The 24,461-nt window shown below is 47.4% G+C and overlaps 1 protein-coding gene across 1 annotated transcript in view; it reads left to right on the top strand.

Annotated features, from left to right (window-relative positions):
* The first annotated feature begins 15,454 nt into the window (after positions 1–15,454).
* Positions 15,455–24,461, top strand: part of FAM124A (family with sequence similarity 124 member A) — a 56,688-nt gene continuing 47,681 nt past the window's right edge. The window contains 2 exon segments of the mRNA XM_084768147.1: positions 15,455–15,941; positions 24,054–24,085. Of these exon segments, the coding sequence (XP_084624273.1) occupies positions 15,880–15,941; positions 24,054–24,085 (94 nt within the window). The 5' untranslated portion in view covers positions 15,455–15,879.

The following is a 24,461-nucleotide window of genomic DNA, read 5'->3' as shown; positions in this document are numbered from 1 at the left end:
ATTGAATGGCGCCATTCGCATTTCATTTTAAATATTATTATTATTACTAGTTCAGGTGCCTAGGATGTGTATGTGTGCACACAATCATACCACACACACACGTGTGTAAAGGTCAGAGAACAATGCTGTGGACTCAGTTCTCTAAGCTCACCTTTACATGGGCTCTAGGAATCAAAGTCAGATTGTCAGGCTTGTGTGGCGTGTACTTTCCCTATTGAGCCCACTTGCTTGCTCCCTCCCCCCCCCCCCCCGTTTGTATTTCTATACCTGCTTTTCATTTGGTGTAAGTTCTGGTTGAGAGGTCCATCATACGTCATCTAGGTCAGAAATAAAGCCAGCCTAGTGGAACTGGAGATGAAAGAAGAGACAACTCAAAAAAAAAAAAATTTATGAGGTAGAAGAGATGGAGTTGTCAAAGATTACTCATAAAGTATTGGTTATTGACTCAGAAATGGGGTAGGTGGGGGGCAGGGCAGAAGAAGCAGTAGATTTTGAAATGAAGATTATAACTACTGTTGGCTATTCCCTTTGTTTACTTTCTAACTTTGTAGACTTTGCAGGAAAGTGTCCGGGCCCCTGCTGAGGAGCTCCAGCAGCCAGGCTGGACAGCTTCAAGTTTTGCCTCTGGGCTCCCCCTGGGTCTGGGTACCCCTTCTCAGCTCTTCATCTCCCTGGATACCAGACCCTGTGGTCCCTGAAAGGGGTGCTGGGATCTTCAGGCTGTGCTGCTGGCCTCTCCACACCTCTAGACAGCAACACCTCAGAACTCCACAGGGGCTGAGGTTCAGTCTCTACAGCCCTGAGACCTGAGAGCAGACGCCTGGAGAAACCGAGGAGCTGAAGCCTCGGAGAAAGCAGCAACACCTGTGGCCTCAGTTACAGCTTCTACAGACAGGGAACTCAGGGGGAGGGAGGCGTGTCCCACTGGAGCTAGTCTGTGAGCTCTGTTGGAACTGACTTTGTGGCACCATTGTATAAACTAGCCATTCGCCCAAGGCAGGGAGCTTTACAAGGTCTGACACTGCCAGCAAGGGACCAGAACTAGAAATCAGATCCTTAGTGTAAGTTCATAGCTTAGTTAAGCAAAGTTGTTTTGTTTAGTTTAGAGTTCGAGTCTGGGTAAACCCTTTAGAGCACTGTCAAACTGACAATTCCAGTCTCTGTCACAACAGCCATCCACATCCCCTCAGTGGGACCCCTCCCAAATTTATACTGATTTTGGCAAAAAAAAAAAAAACTGAACAAAAGCCCACCAATCCCTAAGCTTCCTCCAAGCTCAGGATTTGAAATCCCACCAATCCTCATTCTGGAAATCTCTGCCATAGAAAGCTCCACCCCTAAAACAAACAAAAACAAACAAACAAACAAACAACCTATATAAAGGTTGTGTTTGTCCAGTTCTCTGTCTCTTCCTGGGAGCAGAGATAGCCGCTCCTGGATTTGTCCTCTCCAACAAATCTCTGTTAAGAGACTTACTGCCTGGTGTGACTCTCAACAGAAGAAGCAATGAAGAAGAAGAGAGAAAAGAAGAAACAAAGAAGGAGTGGAGTTTAGGCTCTTAAGTGCCTCAGCTCCTCAGGGGTTGGGGTAATCCTGCCCTGGGAGCTGCAACGTCTCTGCTGAGGAGGCCTCCTCCCAGAATACCCTTGGGACATTGTCCCACCCCAGAGCAGTGTGGTTCCTGCGCTCCAGTGTCTCAGGCTAACCCCCCATTTCCTGGACACCCTCCTATCCAATCAGGAAGGCAGGCTAACAAGTACCATTGGAGATGTACTAGGTCCGGATATCTCTGGATACCTCAGTGAAAATGCTGTAAATGGAAATGTGGTGGTTTGAATGGGAGTGACCCCCATAGGCTCATGCATTTGAATACTTGGTCCCCAGTTAGTGGGGAAAGGATTAGGAAGTCTGGCCTTGTTGGAGGAGGAGCTCACTGGGCTGGGCTCTCAGATTTCAAAGGCCCACACCAGGCCCAGTCTCACTCTTTTTCTACATCCCGCCTGTGAGTCATAATGTAAGCTTTCAACTACTGCTCCAGTGCCATGTTGTGCCTGGCTGCCTGGCTACCACCATGATCCCTGCCATGACGGTTCTGAACTAACCCCCTGAAACTGTAAGCTAGCCCCTACCCTATTAAGTTACCTTGGTCATGGTGTTTCTATACATCAATAGAACAGTCATAAACACAGAAGTTGGTACCAGGGACTGGGGTACTGCAGCGATAGGCCTGAGCATTCTGTTCTTTGGAGAAATATGCAAGACTCAGGGACTTTGCACTAGGAAAGAGGTTGAGTGGTGTAAGAGGAGCTTAGTGGGCCAACAAGTAGGATCTTGAAAGACAGTAGCGCTGAGAGCAATGTGAACTATGGAGGCCCAGCTAAAGAGGTTTCAGAGGAGAGACATTTTGACAAAGAATATGGCTGCTTGTCAAAAAAAAATAAAATAAAATAAACCCTGCCTGAGGATAAATTAGAGTTTTGGATTAATAGCATTAGCAAAAGAGATCTCAAGGTAACCTAGTATTGACTATGTCACATGATTATTAGTGACCACTCTTATGGAAGTCTAAAGTGAAAAAGAGCAAATATGGCCAAAAAAAGAAATACAAAAATGTATATAGTCCCAGGGGAATGTAATGTGGGAGCTAAGTCCTGTGCTTAAGGGGGTGAGGAGTTTAGAAGTTTAAAGAAAGGGCGTGGTACCCTTAAGGCAAGACCACACCCACCTAAGCTTCCAACTGGTGAAAAAAGGAGTTAACTTAAAGCTTATGCAGCAAAGGAAACCATCGAGTCAAAGCCTATGCAAGTGTAAACCATGGAGGAGGCCAGGGCCTAGCCCCAGCAAGCAGTAGAACACGGCAGCTTTGACCAAGTGGTTCTAGCTTTATCAAGAAGGGTACGGGGGTAAAAAAGCTGTGAAACCTTCCTCTGTGGTTAAGGGGTGCTGCTAAAACCAGGTATGCTGTACGGCAGGGGAGCCCCTACTAGGAGGCCTAGAGAAGCCATTGTGTGAAGATGTGAAAGTAAAGTCTGGCTGCACTGGAAACTCCAAGATACTGGGGATGCTAACGCCACGGGACACATGCCAAGAAGAACTACAGAGATGGTGTGGAGCCAGCCCGAGGGAGAGAGGGGCATCGCAGCCAACACAGCTGGATGGAGGGGGAGAGATGATGGGCCATCTAATATAAGCCCTTTGACAGCAGGCATAGAGATACAGAATCTGGAGTTTCCCCCTGCTGAGTTTCTGTCTTTCTTTGGCCCAGTATTTCCTCACTTATGCCCTATTTCCTCCCTTTTGAAATGCTAATGTATATTCTGTGCCATTGTTCATTGAAAGTACATGATCTGTACTTCTTATTTAAATTTTGATTTTTACAAGGGACTAAAGTTAAGGGATTGCTTTGAGTCTCAGCAGAGACTTTGATCTTTTAAACAATGCTGAGAATGTGAAAGACTATGGGGACTGTTGAAGTTGTACTGAATACATTTCGCATTATGATATGAATAAAATCCTATGGGGGCCAGAGAGAGGAATATCAAGTTTGAATGAGACGGGTCCCCACAGGCTCATATGTTTGAATGGTTAGTTCTCATTGGTGGAACTGTTTGGAAAGGTGTAGGGGGTGTGGCCTTCTTGGGGGAGGTGTATCACTAGGGATGGACTCTGAAGCTTTCAAAAGCCTATGCCAGGTCTAGTCCCTCTTTCTGCCTGCTGCTTGTGGATCAGAATGTAAGCTAATGCTCTAGCCCTGCGTCTGCCTGCCTTCCTGTCTAACTACCACCTTGCTTCTGGCCATGATGATTCCTGGACTAAACCCTCTGAAACTGTAATCAAGTCCCCAACTAAATGCTTTCTTTCTTCTATAAGGTCAGTATGGTGTCTCTTCACAACACAACAGTCACTAAGCAGGGGCTTAGTACTGAAGCTCAGCTGAGGTAAAGAAGTGAAAGATACTTGTAAAAAATCCATAGGACCATCAGTGGGGGTTGGGATGGAGAGTGAGCACAGCAGGGGCCTGGTCTGGCACAGAGATAGCCCCCCATATTGGAAATCCTTTGAGATACAGCATCTAGCAAAGGAAACTGAGAACAGAACCCAGAAAAGCAGAAAGCAGCCTATATGGATGACATCATGGATGTCAAGGGCAGGAGTGCTCTAGAGAGGAGGGCGTTACCTATTAGAGCTGCTGCTAACGGTCAAGTTGCTGTTTCTGCTAGCCTACTCTTGGGGGAAAGTCTACTACAGAATTGGAATGTCTATTTTTAAGGGCTCTGTGGATACACAATGTAAATTCCAGTTACGTTCAATAAAGAAAATTTTCAAAAATTACCAAAATAGGGATTTTTTTTTCAAAGCACATAATTGTTCATCCAGAAATGTCCTTCCAATGGCAAACGTTTGAGTGTTTTCAAATATCTCAGCATTTTTGGCATCATAAAAACCAAATAGACAGATGTTTAGCAGTCTATTTCTCCCACAAATCATCCTGGAATTTAATTTCATGTGCAAAACAATCTAGAACTTTCCAATCTTGCTGAACCACACTGACACCTTTTTCACTAGAAGTGATGGTTTTCCCTGGACCTCCTCCTTTGGTGTACTGTTGGTTTTCTAAGTCTCTCGGCATCTGAGAATGTTCTGAGACTTACAGATAAAATGCCACATGCACTCCCTCCTACCACAAAGCTGAATCCAGATTAATTTTTAGCTAGTAGCATAAGCACTCCAAGTTCCCCAAATCGGGTTTTTCCTGTTGCCAAGGTAACAAAAACCCTGGAACTAGTTACTATTCCAAAGCCCACAGCCAGACTTCCATCACTATGATCTATTCCATTTTCTGTTTACTCGCAGCCCCAGGAGAAAACTCAGGAATTACACAGAGTTGTGCACTTGCCCGTCTGTCAAACACTAACAGGATCATGGTATCATGATGTAGGGGGCTGAGGCAACTCATGGAACCAATCTATTCCCTGACACAAAATGATTAACCTAACCCCAAGTAACTGAGTACTCTCTGTATTGAAAAGAGACCCCTTACCCCCAGCAGAGAAGATTCTACACCTCCTAACACACACTTCCCAGTGCTTGCTGACTTCCACCCTGACGGATCCCTGGTGACCCAGCATCAACATCCAAGCATTTGGAGATGAGCATTAACAGATAGATGTGGAAGAAAACGACCTAGCATACCTAGGGATGACTCAGACAGAACACTCAGAATTCTGGAAAATATTGGGTAAAAAATGTAAAACAGAAGAGCTCAGCGAGTACACAAAATTAATGTTTTCCAAATTAGATTACTCATGCCTAAGAGTCCAGAGGTCATACTGTGTCCACTTGGGTCAGCTTCGGGGAGTTGTGGGAGTTAGAATTGTCACTCCCTGTACTCTTTTTTCCCCCCATGTCTTTTTCAGTTAAACTCCCAGAGGGAGAAAATGTAATGATTTGAACCGTGTCTGCTTTGCTCCACAGTCTTCCTCGCCACAGTGAGCACTTGAATAAAATTGCCTTTTAAAAAGAGAGAGTGGCTTTTTAAATGTTCATAGCTTCCTGCCGGGGTTATAAGAGAGGCAATACTGTTCAAACCCAATCTAGTCAGCCAACTTTCCATCAGCATTTATCAATGACCTACTGTGCGCTATGTTGAAGGATAAATACTAGGCAAGGAAGCCTAGTAGCAAAACCTTTCATGCCGCCCATTGTGTGGACAGCCGCTAAGTTGACAGTGAAGGTTCAACAGGCAGCACATAGCCTCATCTCTGTGAAACGTATCATTTCAGAATGGGAAGGAGACTAACCGAAGAATCTCAGAGGCAAATAATAAACCAGGACTTCATGAAAGTCCTCTGAATGTCTTACATAGGAGAGCTGATCTAGTTGAGACGGGAGCAATGGCTAAGTAAGAGTGTGCCAGGTGACAGTGGGTCGGACAGAGCATTTTATTGTGACAATAAGAAGGTGTGTGGAGGAAGGCTTTAGAAGAACTAAAGAAGACTACTTGGGTGGCAGAAGAGGACACTCTGGTGACACATTGGTGGAGGTTGAGATTGGAACAAGGGGAAGCCACTGCGCTCCTGTGCCCTGTGGAGGAGGTGACATGGCCGGATTAGTCTTCCTTCCCTCTGGCTGCGGTATGGTGGCTGGCAGTGTGGTAGGTGCGTAAGTGGGAGTGAGAAGTCATTGCTAGGTGAGTGCAGAGGATTTTCCTGGAGGGGAGGGAAGAGGTGATAATATGAAGGAAGAGGGAGTTGAGATTAGGGAAATCTCAGGACACGTCTAGCAACCAGGGATTCCTGGACTTGACAGTAAACTGATCTGTGACTAAAAGAAAAGGGTGGGTAAGCTAATTGGCTAGAGCGCGGGCTTGTGTGTGAGGACGGGTGACCAGGCCACTCACTAAGACAAGTATATACTATACAGGACAGGAGTTGGGGGAGGGCAGGCAAGGACCACAGAGGGTTCTGCTTTGGGTGACTGTGGAAGGAAAGAGGTCAAGAATCCAGTCAGGTCAACAGGCTTAAGGAGATACTGAGGGCTGGGAGCCACATGAATACACCTGAAATGAAGGCCCTGGGAGGTGGCAGCCCAGCCAGAATAGCAGACCCAAGGACACAGTGAGGACACAGAAACATGGGAGACAAAGAGGATAGTACCCAAGGGTGGGAAGAAGACAGGGACCCGTTACCCGGGAAACTAGCAAGAGACTACTACTCCACAAGAAAAGGCGTGCCAACAGGGTCTAAGAAAACAGCAATCTACTCCAGTAGCGAGGACGTGGAGGGCACGAATATAGTATTCACTTGATGGGCATGGTGGCTGTAGTCTCAGCACTTGGGAGGTGGAAGTAGGGGGTTACGAGTTCGAGATCATCTTCTGCTATTCACCAAGTTTAAGGTCAGCGTAGGCTAAATGAGTCTCTCTCTGCCTCTGTCTCTGTCTCTCTCTTTCTGTTTCCCTCTCTGCCTCTGTCTATATGTGGTTTTGTGTGGTGTTGTGTGTGTGTGTGTGTGTGTGTGTGTCTTAACAAAAAAAAATTGCTTTGCGCAGAGTGGCTGATAATATTTTCAGGAGAACCATAGAAGACTGAAGACACATAGAAGGGAGGGATTGTATTGGGTTCTCTGAGAGGGAAGACATAGGCACCTTAGGTGGACAGAGTTTATTTTGAAGAGCATCCTTTTACGAGCAAGTGGGGAGACGGAGGTGAACAGAGGTGGGACTGCAGGTGACTGCCATGCACCTGTACCAAACGCCAAGGTCCTCCCAGGGCATGGTGAAAGAACCAGAATGGGCTGGCCAGCCGCAGTGAGGAGCAATACTGGGGGGGGGGGGTCTAATAAGACAGTGTCTCCCTTGCCCTCCATTTCTCTTTGCTGGCCTCCTGCCACTCATTAAAACCCAACTCAAATTATTTATTTGGCTGAAGTTTCTCCCCGCACTTCCTCCTGCCTTTATCACCCCTCCCCCACCATCAGATGTTTCTGGCTCTCACCGCATCTCTGACAAGTTTCTGACCTGAGTTTCACGTAGCACGACAGTGTGTCAGCAATCGTGGGTTCCTTGGTCAGCTAAGGTGGAAGGACGCCATGGCAGAGAACAGGGCAGAACGCAAATACCCACCTCAAGCTTCCGGGAAGCAAACCAAAATAGGAAGAGGCTAAGGACAAAATATATCCCTCAAGGGCATGCCCCTGAGCACCCATTTTCCTCAGATAGGCTCATTTCCTCTCCATCAGCTTGTGACCAAACTTTAGTACACAATCTTTCAGCCAAAGCAAGCCAAACACAGTAAGTACACTAGGGCATGGGAGGGGGGTGTCTTGCCTGACTGCCTCCCACTGACAGTCAGGACTCAAGGGCAAGGTCTCTCTGTCTCTGTCTCTGTCTCTGTGTCTCTGTCTCTGTCTCTGTCTCTGTGTCTCTGTCTCTGTGTCTCTGTGTCTGTCTCTCTCTCTCTCTGTCTCTCTCTGTCTCTCTCTGTCTCTCTCTCTCTCTCTCTCTTATCTATATCAGATCCAGCAGAATAGCATACACATTGGTATGTTGGGCAGGAATGCATGCACTGTGTGAAGAGGAACTCTGGGACACAGAACCCAACAAAGGTCACAAAGAAAGAATGGGACTTGGAAGCGAACCGAAGAGCACAAGGCCAGTGCCAAGTAATTCCCATGTGGCAGGCATGATCTCAGCTCTCTATATGTAGGAACTGAGCAGCCTTTAGAAAGATCTCAGTATCCATGTGATATGAACAAGGAAACAGTGCCAAACGGGGTAAGTCGATTCTCCCACAAAGCAAACCTAAAAGACGATGGAGGGAGGATTTGAACTTGGGCTGTCCTACCTATGGTGAACTCTTGGCGTCTACGTGAAGCAGTTTGAAGGACAGTGTTCAGGGCTGAATCTTGAATCCAAAGACCTCAGTGCCTGAGAAGGCAACTGTGTTTGCAGATACCATCTGAAGAAATGGTTGTCTTAGAATGGGATAACTAGAAAATTCCAAACAATCTCAATGGGACTCTGGGATATGAAATTTAGGCACACAAAGAGACAGAGGTATGCGTGCAGAAGAAATACCATGCGATGACAGAAGACAGACATCTTCCAGACAAGATGTGGCCTCAGCAGAAGCCAAGCTTGCCCACACCTTGGCCTTCAATGTCTGACCTCCTAACCTGAGAGATGGTTGTATGACCCCACAGGCTGTGCAGTTACACTATAGTGGCCCGAGCAGAGTGGTACCCAAGCCATAATAGACTGGATCACCGAGGGAAGAGTGAGTCTGAGGAGGGGACCAGGCCAGCACCTTCCAGGGTCAGGGTCTTGCTATCACAGTGAAAAGATGACCCCACCGCAATTCCCAGAGGACCTCTCTATCCTTGAAGGAGCCAGAGGCCAGCTCCCTGAACTGGACATTCCTTGCATTCTGACAGTCAGTGACATGTTCTTGTTTCTTTGTGTCCTCATCAGGCTGTCAGGCATCGGGTGAGGGGTACAATGGGCAGGCAGGGATGTGCAAACTGCCGGCAGGGAGTCCTCGGAAGACGCTGAAGTGGGGCCACCATCTCTGCTGTCCCTGTCAGAGCAGTCATTTGTATCTCGGTGGGATTGTGTTACAGCTCGCAGTTACCCTCCCTTCATCCTGCCTCTGCCATCTGGTCCCCTTATGCTTCTATGGAGGGCTAGTGGCTTCTTTGTCTAAGTACATTTGTCAATAGTCTATAATTTCTCTTGTCATGATCACAATATTTACTTTCACATTTACTTGTCACGGTAGACAAACTTCTGGGAAACTTGGAAGAAAATGACTCCCCCACTCCCACCCCCCCCACCCCCCATGTCTCTCTTTAACCTGAAATTCTGATATGTGTGGATTTCTAAAAATCAATTAGTTAAAATAAATGACCAAAACTTCCTAAAGCAATATAATCACACAGTTCTATTGGATGCTGGATAATCTAAAAACATACTTTATTTAAACTTCTGCATCAGATCAGACTAGCTTTCATGCAGGTGATACAGGGACAGGAAATGAAAGTGACCGCCTCCCTTGAGGCCCAAATTGAGGAAGTCCCATGTTTTGAATCTTGGATCTCCTCTCTCTCTCTCTCTCTCTCTCTCTCTCTCTCTCTCTCTCTGTCCCCTCCCTTTCTTTTTTATTTATTATAGTGTGTTTGCAAAGTAGTGTGGGGGGGTGTGGGAGGGTGTATACATGTCATAGCACACATGTAGAAGCCAGAGGACAAATTTTAGGAGTCCGTGCTCTCCTTCGGACGTAGGTATGCGTTCCAGGGATAAAACTCAGGCTGTCGCCTTAAGTGGCAAGTGCTTTCACCTGCTGGACTGGATCATCTTCTTTCCATTTTGTTTGTTTGTTTGTTTGTTTGTTTGTGTTGAGACATAGCCTAAGTGGGCCTGAGACAACACACTCTTCCTGCCACTGCCCCTCAAGTGCTAGGAAAGCTTGTCTGCAGTCTATGGATTTGAAGTTCTCTCATTAGGATTTCCATCCTTTCTCATCGCCCTCTGCCCTCCCGACCTCTCGTCGGTCTCTTTTATCAGAAGCTGATGGACGTTACATACTGTGAGATCATGCGGGGCTTCTTCCTATAGTAAGGGGCTTTACTCTCTAGACCTGCTCTCCTGGGCAGGCGCATTGTGCATCTGTCACATGGCTGGAAAGTCAGGAAGGCTAGACTTGTTGAGAATGGCAGCCTTGCCTTCCAGCAGGCTCTGACGCCTGATAAATGCCCTCTCCCAACTCCAACTTTACAAAGCGAGAAACCAAGTTTGGCTGCTTCCCAATGGGCCCATGGTGCCAGTCACTTCCTGGCACACCGCGTGTACACTACTATGTGTGTAAATGGCATTGTTTCCTTAACCGTGTGACATCAGCAGAGCTAGATCAGGGCAGGAGCAGTGCAAGTAACTCAAGACCTGAGTGATTCAAACCATTGTGAGAAAAGGCAAGGGGAAACTGAGTGACATTTTGTATTCATCAGTTTTTGTATTTTTAAAGGATCTGGAGCTTCTTTTGATTTTCAGATCAATGACCCCACTATAAGGGCAGTGGACGCCACAGATATTTATAGGAATTCATGGGATGCTATACGAAAGATCCCTATCACACTGTCCAAGCTTAAACAGTGGCTCAGGACCAGAGCCGGGGCCGTGTGTGCTGGCTTGCTATACTTCCTGCCACACCTCAGTCTCCCTCCACACTGTCCTCAGGCTTGGACAGCAGGGAACGCAACCAAAGCTGACCAATAGCGTTCTCCTGACTTCTTCCTTGTTCTCCTGACTTCATCCTCAGGATGAAGGGAGACCGCTTTGAATGCCATGATTAGAGTGATAAACATCAAGCGGCTTAGAAGTGGAGTGTGGGAGCCCCACGAGGCTAAACTCTCAGTGCTAGTGAACGCGCGGCCCTTGTAACAATTACTCACCTATGGCTCTTATCCAAAATAACGACCAATGAGGCTTCTAAGCCCCCCAGGGACTGAAGCAGCCGGGAAATGACTGGCGACTGTGACTCTATTCCAGCTTCTCCCCCGAAATAGAATGGCCTCTTCCAGTTGCCACCCACGAGAACACTTTCATCAACCTCTGCAAGGGAATCTGAGTCCAACACATTACCATGCAATATGGTCCAGAGCCTGGGTCCTGTCTAGCCTTATGCTGGACATGGGGAAAAGCTGACGTCATTGAGGCGCCATCTCATGTTCCAGGTCTTCTTGCCTATCTGTTCCTTGGTGCCACAGAGGTTGCAACCTCCCTCACTACTGTCCCTCCAGGTAGCTTTAATGGACACCATACTGGCCCCATCCTTACCACATGGAGCTTCCCTGGGGTTAAAAGACAGGCAGGCTTGACGTGTACCTACATCTAGAAAAGCACATTCCTTGTGGCTGCGAGGCTGAGACAGTGTCATGTCTTCCTGCTTTGGCACTTTCATCATCCTTTTTGACCTGGAGTCCTGAGTGTTTAGTTTGTTCTTCTGCTTTCTGGGCTGTTGCCACCTACTGGTGAATTCATGAACTTCAGCATCTCACTGCTGCCTTTTGCCCTTTTGCGCAGCTCTGGCCACTTCTCACTGACTTAACTGCTTGCTGTGCCACACTGTGGTCACCCCTGCTAGAAGCCGTGGCTTCCCCCCCCCCCCATGTGCGCAAGGGCTGTTTCCAACTGCTCCCACTCCCGTATGAGGATGGTTTCAGGTAGTGGAGACACAGCAGGATACCAAAAACAGTGTGGCCCTTCTCTTGTGGGGCCAGGACAGGGATGGGGAAGGAAGGGCAGTGACCCTGTCATCCACCAGCTGTCAGTGGCTTAGAACAGCAAAACAGGAGACTGTCACAGAGGCTTAGTCACCAGGGAAATGTCCTGACTCCTGAATTGTACAGAGGTTCTGGCAGGGAACCTGGGAGAAGGGACAGGACTGCCAAGGTCCTGAGACAGAGCAGGGCTCCAAGTCCCTTCCTGAGAGGGCTTTCCCAGGAACTCTAATTTTTATTTTGATCTTTCTTTTCAATGCATTATTTCCTTTTTCTTTTCTTTCTTTCTTTTTTGTTTTGATTTTTGAAACAGGGTTTCTTTGTGTAGCCTTGGCTGTCCTGGACTCACTTTGTAGACCAGGCTGGCCTCAAACTCTCAGCATCTGCCTACCTCTTCCTCCCAAATGCTGAGATTAAAAGTGTGTGCCACCACACCTGGCTTCAATGCATTATTTCTTTACTTCATGTTGAGATGGTAAGAGTCTCAGTCTCTCTCTCTCTCTCTCTCTCTCTCTCTCTCTCTCTCTCTCTCTCTCACACACACACACACACACACACACACACACACACACACACACACACTTGGTTTACGTGTTTAATTAGCTACTCTGTCTGGATTATAATCCCCAGGATGATGGGGATCTATTCCATTGGTAGGCCCTCAAATGACAACACTAAATGACAACATCAAACGTCCTCCATGGAGCTCCTCACTGTGCATTTGAGAATTTTCTTTAGGACGCTGGGTGTGTTAGTCATCTTTCTGTGGCTTTGAAAAATGCATCCAAGATAAATAATAGAAAAGTCACAGTTTGAGGTCTTCCCATCTGTGGTTAGCTAGCTCCATGGCTTCTGGGCTGTGCTAAAGCTAAGTGGTTGTGGTGTGAGGCAGATGTCTCACCTTATGGTGGCCAGGAAACAGCAAAGATGGGTCTGAGGACAAGTTACACACGCCATGGGTCTGCAAGTGGCCTACTTCCCCCAGGCAGCTCCCACCCCCAGGAGACCATTGAGCTTTGAATTCCTCAAGGGATTAATGTGTTGATGAAATACTGACCCTCATGGTCCAACGCGCTCTAGGCTGAGCCTTCAACATGAATCTTTGCAGGAACACTTCATATCTAAATTGGAACATTCTGTCCCTCAGCCTCAAAGGTCCGTGTCTGTCTCATGACACAGAAGGCATTGTGTCCATCCCCAAGGGCCCCCAAATCTCAACAGTTCCAGGATTACACCCAAATCCAAAGAGTCCCTTGAGACCAGAGGCAAAGTCTTAACTGTGAGCCCCATAGAATTCAAAAGAAGCCCCGTATATTCCCATCACCACAAGGAGAACTAGAAAAATAAAAAGGAGGAATGGGGCAGAGCAGCCACGTGCCCAGCAGGATAAACATTAGCTCTCCTGAGTCCATGTCTAGCATTCACAGCGCATGGTGTAACATACAGCCCTGCCTCTGTGACCTTGCTGGCTGCAGCCCTCAGCTGGCCCTCAGCTGGCTCTGTTTGCTGCCTATAGCTTTCTATGCCAGTTCTACCTATGTCCCCTGACATCACTAATATTCTGTGGCATAGATTACAGCTTTGGCTTCACTCTCTACTTTACACAATGCCTTCTCAGCAGCTCCATATAAGAACTGCAATCCTGTCATATGCTCTCTGCCCTCCGGGGCCTTCTTTTGAAATGGACACAGAAGGTGCCCTGTTGCTATAATTCCTGCTTTCTGCTGCATGCCTGAGAAACCAGCACCTTGCAGACAATATTATGGTCTGCTATCACCCTAACAGGAGCTGGGCCACCTCAGGCCACAGCTGCAGTTCCTCTGAAACCCTGGATGGCTAGAATCAGGGGGAACACTTCCTTAAGAGATTGTGTGCCTGCAAGGCACCCTAGAATTTCCCTTTCAAGTGAGTTTTTGCCGTTATACCTTTGAGCTTGCTACATGTGAGGATAAGTCCCCATGCAAAGCTACCCCACACCCGGGTATCAGTCTTCTGTGTTGATCACTTCATGTTGCTGTGATAAATACGCATCAGAGGGTGAAGACTCTTGCCACAACACCTGACAACTTGAGTTTGAGCCAAAACACACACATGATAAAAGAAGGAAAACAACTTCTGGAAGTTGTCCTCAAATCTCCACACATGTACACACACACACACACACACACACACACACACACACACACACACACTAACTAATAAATAAATGTAAAAATAAAATAAAATTACTTCAATACAGTGATACATTTTAAAATTATCCCTTGAATCCAAAGAGGCTGAACTTTTGGCAGACCTCACAGCAAAGTTAAAAATAAAACCCTGAGATCATCTTTTTTTTATTTTTAAATGACTGGTTCCCCCCCCCCCCCCGCCCCTGAGATCATTTAAGACTAAGGACTCAATCCACTGTCCTATTGTGTGGTCAGCCTACTTAATTTAACTTGTGTTTAAGAGATCAATGTGACGAACTTCACCTGCCTTGGGTTTCCCATTGAATCAGCTTTCACAACTTGGGCCAATACATAGTTTTAATTTCATGTTATGCCTTATTCCATCATAATACCCTGACCCGGAGTAATGTGTGTGTGTGTGTGTGTGTGTGTGTGTGTGTGTGTGTGTGTGTGTGTTGTGGGAACCATTTGCTGAAAGCAGCCAACAGATTGTGTCGTGGCTAAACTCTAAACGGAAACCTAGGCAGCAGGGCACGACTCTGAGGGAGCACCTGGCTCACATCTGTGGAGATGGAAAGACCCACCCTAAATGTGGGCCACACCTTCTGATGGTAGCCCACATCAAGGAACAAGGAAGAGGGACGCGTTTGCTTTTTGCCTGTGTGCCCTTATTCTTACCAGCAAGTCCATCTACCCTGCTGCGAGGCATTCCTTCATCCCTGGTATTAGAACCAGCTTCTTGGGGATTCCGATGTAGACTGAAGACCAGCAGCTGTCACCAGCAGCTGTCTAGGGATCATCTGGGACTCCAGCCCCAGATTGGGACTGCTGAGACAGTCTCACGTACTCAACTGCCCACTGCGTTCTTGGCGTTTCTATCAGGAGACAGTCGCTACCCTTAAGCCACCTTAATGAATCCTCGGTTTAAATACACATATTCAATCTACTAGTTCTGTTCCATAAGAGAAATCTGACAAGTACCGTCTGAAAGCAACCTTATACAACAAACACACACACACACACACACACACACCTCCAAATAAATGTGGGGAATTAAGTCTACGTTGTTCTTAACCTCACCACCAGGACCAAGTAGCCTCACCTCAGCCTACTGAAGTGAAAATGACCTCATGCTACCTCAATCATTAACTCACCCTCAGGGATGGTGGAGTTTAACAATTTCCACCATCCTTTTGCTGTTAGATCCCTTGAATGCAGGCACATCCAGCCCTCTTGGTGGTTTTTTGTTTTTTGTTTTTTGTTTTTTTAAAGACAGATAACAAAAGAATGCATGCGCTAGCAAGTTGGGTCAGTGAGAAGCCAGGTCTGTGCCTTGAACAAAGTGATAATGAATTCAGTGTGTACAGTTCTAAGGAACCAGGAAGAAAACTCCCAGCTGTTTTAACTGGTCCCCAAATAGAAAGACTTTGCACCCTGCCCTGGTTGTGCTGGTGGGTGTTTTCCTGGTGTTGTTCACAGACTGGCGCTGGAAAATCTCTGGGCAACCCCGGGGACTCCGGACTCTTCGCTGTGGGCCCAGGGGAGGGCAGCTTTGCTGGATACACTCACAAACTGCCGGCACCATTTACTATACAGAACGCACGGCCACCGGGCACTTTAGCCAGGGGGTGCAAGGTAAACACTGTACGCCTACTGCACCCCAAGCTCATGGACATAGGCCATCTTACACGCCTCCCCCGCTCACGCTCACGCTCGCGCTCGTGCACACGCGCGCATCCCGTGCACACGCTCGGGTCCTCGCCTGGTGGCACCCGGGCGCGCCCGCGCAGAGCAGAGCGGAGGGCGGGGAGGGCGCGGCCGCGAGAGGGCGCGGCGAGCGAGCGGCTGGCTCCGGGGGCCGGGTCCTGGCCGGTCCCGGGTACGAGGCGCTCGGAGGGACCCGGAGTGGAGGGAGCGCGGCGGGCACGCGCGCCATGAACCCGAAGGCGGCCGAGGAGGAGGAGGACTGCGTGGACTCTGGCGCCGAGACCGGAGGGTGAGCCAGGCGGGCGCCCAGGACTTGCGCTCCGGAGCCCGAGCCCCCAGAGCAGTCCCTGGGTTGGGGTTCAGTATCTTTGGGCCAGCGGCGTGGTCTGTGGCTGCCTGGGGCAAGGTGGGGAGGGGCGGGAAGAGCCCCCACCCGCTGCTGGAAGGTGGTGGGACCCGAGGCTCAGCTACATTCCTAGCAGCCCTATGGCCCTCGGTGCCCGGTTCAGCCCCTGTACGCTAGAGATGCGGCTGCACCTGTTTCCACCAGCTGGGAACCCCAGGGAGCCCCAGGGAGTCCTGTCCTGAAGACGAGGAAAGCAGGTGGAGAGGGTGGGACGCCTGGCACACGGAAAACACTCCCCCAAAACCGAAGCCTGCTAAGAGGACTATGTCTCACTCACACTTATACCGTGCTGCTGAGCGGCCTCTCCATCCTGCCAGCCCCTGGTACCAGCAGGAAGCTGCAGTGGGGTCTTGTGTGCTTCAACGGACTCAAGTAATTAGCTCAAACCTTTGGAGGCGTAATTAGTCCTCTCCCAACAGCAGTTTTCCTGACTAGGACAAAAGACAAATGCATTTTCAGAAACGAATGTCCCATAATGGTTTCCACCCAGCTCCTATCTAAAGGATTTTTCCTGTGCACAGTCAGGACCACATCCAGGATACAAGTGCTACCCCGGTAGGAAAGCCTGTCTTTTCCTATCTAGAGAAATCCAGCTAGAGGTCAGAGGCTACCCCCAACTACAGAAGACCTCGGAATTCCTGGAAGGTGGAGAGATTTCAAGCTAATTTTAGGATTTGGCAAACTACTGAGAACAAGGAGAGAGGCCTGTGCCAGAGTGGACCTTGGGGTTGTGACCTAGCCCAAGAAATTGTCCCCAACCTCTTCCTGCCTCCCAACCCCACCTATTCCTTGCAGCCTCGGCTACCACCTACACCTCTACTCTAACTCTGGACCTGCACTCTTCCCCACAGTGGGCTCTCTCTGTCACCCAGCCATGGTATCCATGGCACACCCTTGCTTTTGCTTCAGTTTTGTTGATGTGACACTTGTCAACTTTGTTTCTCTCCTTTTTGTGGTGCTGGGGTTCCAACCTAAGCCTTCAGGCACCATGGAAAATAATTCTTTTTTAATGTATATTTTATTTATTCTAATTTATTCACATTACATCCCAATTATTATCCCCTCCCTCTTACCTTCCCATTCCCACCCTCCCTCCCTCTTCTGCCTATTCCTCGCCCCTAGACCTCTGATGGGGGAGGGGCTTCTACCTCAACTGTCTGGCGACAGCCTATTAGGTCTCATCAAGATAGCCTGCATCTCCTTCCTCTGTGTGCCCACTATGTCTTTCACTAACTCACACCGCTGTTTTGTTTGTTATTTGTGTTTTTATCAACTTCAGTTCCCCCATGGTTAGCTGAGCCATGACTAGAAGAAACAAAGCAAGATTTGCCAGCTCTTTATAACTGCTGTGCAGCAACTACTTTTCCACTAATTTCCAACTTGCAGGGCTCCCCTAAAGCACATGTTTGCCAATGGGCCTTGCCTGGGAGAAAAGGATGTGAGCGCTGTCTCTGAGGGGTATCTTCACCCCACCCCAACCCCAGCCAGGCTAGTAAGAGAGCTACCAGGACTCATGGGAAGGTCTGGCTAATACAGAGACACCCAAGCTTCTGTTTCCTGCTTCTCGTTAAAGAGTGCTGCTGTACCAGGACGGAATTGTTCAAAGAATTCTCATTGCATCACTAGCAAATTTAAAATGTAAAACGATTTTATTTTGTACAGAAGTCTGAACTTGTGACCATTAGCCTTGTATTTGCTATTGACCCGTCTATACTTTGAACTTGACTTTAGCTGTCAAAAGCTCTGTTAATAGTTGGCTCATTTCTTTTTTTCTGGAGTCTTCCCTTTCTCTTCTACCTTAGCTGAACACAAAGCACACAGCGCCCACACATTAATTGTTTGCTGCGTCTTTTGTTGTTGGTTTTGCTGTTGTTTGAAACATGGTCTCGTGTAGTCCCGGTTGAACTTGACATCACTAAGGACATCGATGATAACTGTAAGGCCCCATCTTCCAGCCTCCCTTCCCAAGGACTGGGATTTCAGGCGCTTACCCCATGCCAGGATTTCCTCAGTATTGTCCCTTCCAAATGTTTACAGCACTTCTATCCATCAAGGGCAAGAATTGAGTGTGGCCTTGGATTGTTAGCTCCTCTGTGCTAGCCACTTCTCCTCGGGTGTTTCCTTGCTATCTGACCTGGCCATGCTGGCAGGTTTTTCTGATGCCACATTTTTGCCAAACTGGCCTTTCTGCCAGCTCTGCCCTTTCTGCCTGGCATGCCTATCTATCCGGTGAAATTCTACTCCCTCTCTCAAAACCCAGCTCAAGTGACCTATCCACTGGGATGTCTGTCCTTAATTTGGGGTTCACAAATGGCTTCAAGGAGTATACAAAATAATAGACCTGGTAAAGTTGGACGAGAAGAAAAAAAAATTTAATTGAATTCTCAAAGTAGCCCATCGATCTCTTCTAAACCAAGTTAGGGGAGAATGTGGGATGTTTCGGTGTCAGTCTGAAGGTGGGCAGCCAGCCAGTGGGTATCTTTGGGGTTTAGTGTGGAGGTCTAAAGTGATAGCTTTGAAACTGCCCCTTGGAGCCCTGCAAGAGATGAACTCAGCTGAAGGTCACAGAGAGCATTTACCCAGCATCCTCTGGATGCCGCCTGTCTTTCTAAGCCTCTTTATGTCTTTCTAAGCTCACTGAGTTCGTAACCAGCTCAGCCTTGAGAAGCCACTGCACTGAAATGTCAAGCAAAGGCAGGGAAACTGAGGGCAGGGCCCATGAAGGAGGGGACGGGCTGTCCTAGAGCCAAGAGATGGCTAAGTTTTGTAGGAACAAAGGTCAATATTGTCTGACTGAGAATCTCATTATGATAGGGACTGTGAATATCATTTTATTAATGGAGATACCGAAGAGCGGTGATTGTGGGAAGCAGATGAGGTGGGCTCCAGAAAGAAGCAGAAGCTGAGGAAAGCGTGTGAGCTGAGCCATTTGTCTAAAAGATTACCCTGAAAAGTGAGGAGTGAAAAAAACAGTAGCCAGACGGGGAGCGGAGGTGAATTCCCTGGGCGGGGCTCTGGCTCAACAATCAGTGTCCACAGAAAGAATTCTCCTGCCAGGGAACACTTTGACCAGACATCCCAACCACGTTCTGACGAGGCAGACTCCAGACCCCATATGGGTGGGTCAGCTTTGGGTAGGAGAGGGACAGAGGGAAGGGAAGATAAAGCTTCCACGCTATGTAAATACAGTGCACCCAGTGGAGGTCTGAAATGGATTTGGATGGGCAGTGTTGCATGGGAGCTCAGTGGAAGGCTGCATCTTTCCCTGCAGCCTGAGGTCAGACAGAGTCCCTGACTACTTAAGCTCCCCATAGCCTGGGAAAAGGGTGATCATTGCTATGTGTAGGTGCAGACCAGCGCACAAAGCAAAGGACTGTCGGTTGTTGCTTTAGGTCCATTGTGCCTCTGTGTGATCAGAGAGATGGTTCTAAGAAATTCTACGGGTCCTGCTGGCAGCAGGCAGGCTGGGCTGGTCATTTTGGAAGTTAGAGTCAACCTCTTATACTCAAGCCCTGGCCCCACTTAGGAAGTGTGAGACCACGAGCCACTTGCTTACCCTCTCTGCCTTCAGTTTCCCCCTCTATATGATGGAGACAGTAATATCTTTTTTGAAAGAGTCATTGTAAAGATCAAATGGGTGTATTCATTTAAAACCCCTGGAGTGGTCCCTGGCATCAGTCAGCGTGAGCCCAGGAGGATTTCTCATCATACTGTTAGGACAAAGAACTCTCCAAATACCAAAGTTAGAGCTTAGCAGAATAGCAATGGTGACATCATGGTCACAGCTTCTCCTTTTGTTTTCGGACAGATTCATATTATGTAACGTAGGTGGCCTCCGATTTAGAATGTCCTTGCCTCAGCCTCCCAAGTGCTGGGACTACAGGCATGCGCCGCCCCCTACACCAAGCTCCATGCATTCTGTATCCTACACAGTAGACACCCAGATGCCTTTACACACCTTATGGAAGCTGCTCATCATTGAGAATGTCCATGCCAACCTTGGTATTGTCATTATTATTATTTTACAAACAGGTTGCAGCAATGCAACGGGCATATGGCTTATTGGTCTGCAGCCCAAGTCTTCAACTTCTAGCAACTCTCAAATTTCACCTAGAGTCCGTCCTTGCTTTCTGTAGGAGGAAATGCTGCCTTTTCTGACTTGCCTACCTAGCGCAGGCCAAGACTAAAGCACACTGGTGTTCTGTGCAACCCGCGTCGTTTGGAAACTCCACTGGAAAACTGGCCTGTGATTCTGTCTGCTGTTAGGAGAGACTAGCAAGCCACTGCTGACATTGGCAAAGCAGCTTATGACACAGAATTTCTTAACAGAGGGACAGGCAGTTCCTTGAAAATACAAATAAAAGCCAGTGCCAGCAACGGCAGTTTCATTAGTGAGTCTCCAAGACAGCCTCTACCAAGCCGTGTCTAGTGAATTGTTTTCCTTCAGTAGTTTGGTCTGGCATCAGGGGACTTCTGCCTCTGTGTCATCTGTCACTGATCTTTTGGCCCATGGCAGCGGCACACCTTTAAGGAAACTACATCCAGTACTCCTCTTTGGCCTAAGAAAAGAAGCAAGGACTGAGAAGTGAAGTAGACAGATGGAAGAGAATAGGTACAATAGCATATTAAACAGGACCACATTTTTTTAAAGGAAATTTTATATAGAGGGCAAAATGACCTTGTAGTTGTGCCCTGTGTATAATTTGTGTCCAAGGCTAGTTGGCTTTGTCACTGTGGCGTTCAAGTTAGTGCACCGAGAATAAGCAGGGGAAGTCCATGGACATGACACAGGGAGCCGTGCGTTTGCATCAACAGGAAGGTCAGTATTACAGGAAGGCCGAGATCAGTTAATTACGCCATAATCTTCCTGGAAAGGAGAATTTAGAACGATACTCATTTATATAAAATGGGCATACATGCAAATTGCCTAGTAGACCTCCAGCAATGGTGAACTATCTGAACTGCAGAATGCCTTCCATAGAATCCCAAGTCATGCAATTAATATACAGTCTAGATATAAGTAACTTTTTATTATTAGCACAGATATTAAATAAAAACAATATTTGGAAATATATCTTAAATGTTTTGTTTTATATGTATGCATATGTATATATATATGCATATATATCAGGTATAAGAGAATAAGCCTTGTATTATTATATGCCATCTACAGTATAGGTTCAAGAATTTACATGTTAAAATTCCTAAGTTCTCCTTTCATGCTCCACTCTGGAAGGCTTGCGTCTCAAGTGCAGAGCTAGCAGGGAAACGCCTTCTGATATGAGACCAACAAACAGAAATCTCATTCTGTCCCTCCCGACCCTAAATAAATTTGAGGAGCACTAAGTCCTTCAAGCAGTCTGGTCAAGTACCTGACTGTTTTCTAAAATTATCTTAATCTATTTCTTCATGACGTTGTCTTAAGCTTTACAGTTTGTCGCTCACTGGCAGTGCCATTAAATAATCTCATTTAGAATATGAGCTAAGACGTGGAAATACCTTGACTCAGTCTATGTTCTCAATCATGGCAACTTTTCTAAGGACAGGAAAGTAAATAGAAAGCATCATTCATAAATAATCTCATTGCCCTGTGTTTTGTAAGTGTGGACAACCAGGAACAAAAAGGAGTTGAGCAAATTGCCTCACTTCATCTAAACTACGCAAATTAGAGCCAGAGGCTGGAGAGCGAGGTGAAATTTTAGATGCCCCTTTGGTTTGACTGGTTTTAATGGAGTGAAGGCTGCAGACTGGTCAGAGACCTTCCTGTGCAGTAACAGGGTTTTGTGTTTTAACTGGTGAGCGTAGATGTCATTGAAAGTCAGACGTGATCGGAATGGCGCTGTGCTGATCGGCTGCTGTGTGTGTGAAGGAATTGGAGTTCCAAGTCTGTCACAGGCTGGCCAGTTGGCAAGCCTAACCCCAACATTTCTGTGAGTCTCCAGAGATTTGGGGGACTTCGTGGAAGGGTGTCCTTTTTCGCTAGCACTTATCCTAAAATATTACCAGTGCACTTCAAGATTCTTAATTGTGGTTTCAATGTAATATTCATTCTGCATCTATATCTGTCTGCATGCAGAGCTTTACATGCCTGCCTCTCGGAAGCTCATCTTTGGCAAACCCTAGCTGAGAAAACTGACACATTTTTGCTATGGTAGGCATAGTAATGTTACACTTTCCATGTCATATTTGAATAGTCATGCAATTTCTGGGAAGTCTGGCCAGCCTAAGATGATCATGGTGTGGTGGAAGAGCTTTGCTACCAAATATATGCACTGAATGCATGCTGGGCCCTCACTGTACTTTATTATAATTAGACTTTTCAGTGTCTTCAGTGCTGCTTCTGTTCTGTCTGGCACCAGAAGGAATTGAAGGTGCCAATGCCGGGTGCGGAAACCCTGGGATTCAGGATGTCACCAATCCTTGATGCTTTCATTTCCCTCAGCCGATATGGCACTATGCCCTAGCCCAACCCATCCTACTTGCTCATTACCCATCATCCACTCTGCCCAGTGAGTCCAAACCCTTGTCCTTCCTCACTTCCTGGTCTCCTTACAGATAGCGTCTCTTTCACTTCCGAGTTGGAAGGATTAGGTCAACTGACCTGACTTAGAATTGCCTAGGGAGCCACAAGCCGGACATATCAGTGGTGATGCTGCCAGGGATGATAGGTGGCACCATCCTACAGGCTGAGGTCCTGGGCTGAATAGAAAGGGAAACGGGAGGAAGTGAGCTGAGCGCCAGCATTCCTCTCTCTCCACTTCCTGTTTGTACACAATTTGGCCAGTTGCCTTGCAGCTAATAAGACAATTAGTAAGATAGAATTTGGTGGGCATGTGAGTGCAATTTATAAAGAGGGATACAAATCCCTTTAGCAGTTTGTATTCTTTCCAATTTGAAACATTACTGACACTTTGACTATTGAAACATTTCATTTGAAAACGGAAAACCAGGGTCCTTCCCCTTCCCTTTTGTTTCTTAGCCGTGAATCGGGGCAACATCTGGTCTGAGCACTGTAGTGATTTTAACACATAAAAGCTTAGAAAAAGTTTTACACGCGATTGTAAAATGTGGTAAATGGAGTGAAAATTGGATAATTCAAGAAAGGCAATCGGAGACCACGTTGATAAAAGGAATACATGCCTATAAAAATGAACACAAGGTTGCAGTTTCTTTGTGTAACTACATCCCCTAGCCACAGGCACCATGAATCCATGCACCCCGGCCCTCAAGGGATTAATTGCCTACTGAGAATGACTTTGGGGTGCAAGAGCATAAAAAGTGTCTACACCAAAGTCCTTGCTGAAGAGGAAAGTCCCTACAGTCCTGCCCGTGAGGTAGGAACATGCCGAGGCAGGGCAGGTCCTTGCCAGCGTTCCATATAGCCACAGAGTTACCAGCATAAACCCCACACTGATCGCTCCTGCTCAACCCTCCCTCCCCATCCCAGCCCGCACCCCGTGACTCTCCTGTTCACCGTGCTTAGGAATGGAACCAACTAAAGTGCCCTGTGCTGAAGGTCCCTGCTGTAGTGTGGACACGCGTGGGCACTCCCCTCCTCCCCAGCCAAGTTTGGTCCTCCTTCCTCAGAGCTTCCTGTCAGCAAAGAGGCACCGCAGTGGTGCTGCATGAAAAAGTGCTGGAAAAGTGCTCCTTGTTAGGAAGTGTCACCTTTTGGGGAGTTGTGAATCTGTTGGAGGCTTTCTCATGAGAAAAAGAAACATTCAAAAACTCTACAGCAAATTTAGAGGGCCCGAGAATCGGGTCACCAAAAGAGCCGTATATGAAGGCCCTAGTTTTTCTTTCAAAGTTCAAACATGGCACTGATTTGCCCAAAAAGAAGCCTCAACACCTTTTTACCCATGACAGCTTCAGCAGGCAAATGGTACGACTAACAACTACCAAGTCGCCATTGCTAACGAAGCCCTTAGCTCACTCAAATGGTTCATTTGGATAAAGGGAAGTGACGTCTAATACTTCTTACTCCTTGTGTTTCAGGTCCGACTACAGCCATCTGTCCTCCACCAGCAGTAAGTATTCTCTGACTGTCCTTCAAGGTTGTCTTTTTAAAATTTTTTCTTAATTAAAATATAATTACATCATTTCCTGCTTGCTCTCCTCCTTCCTGCCCCTCCCATGTACCCCCCAACTCCCTTCCAAATTCACACCCTCTTCTTCACGCATTGTTGTTATATATACACATAAACAAGTTGTGACATATACATAAAAACAAGAAATATAAATACAGCCTGCTCGGTCCATGCGCTCTTGAGGCACGTATACGTTGTTAGGGCTGACTATTAAGTTCGGGCAAGCTAATGAGGTGCTTCATCCCTGGAGAAGACTAATTCTCCATCTCTCGGGAGTTGTTAATTGCATGTAGCTCCTCAGGGAGGGGTGGGGCCC

Source organism: Acomys minous (assembly GCF_964271855.1).
Source record: "Acomys minous genome assembly, chromosome: 18".
NCBI classification, from domain to species: domain Eukaryota; kingdom Metazoa; phylum Chordata; class Mammalia; order Rodentia; family Muridae; genus Acomys; species Acomys minous.
Note: the sequence above shows the minus strand (reverse complement) of the source record. Positions and strands in the feature narration are given on the sequence as shown.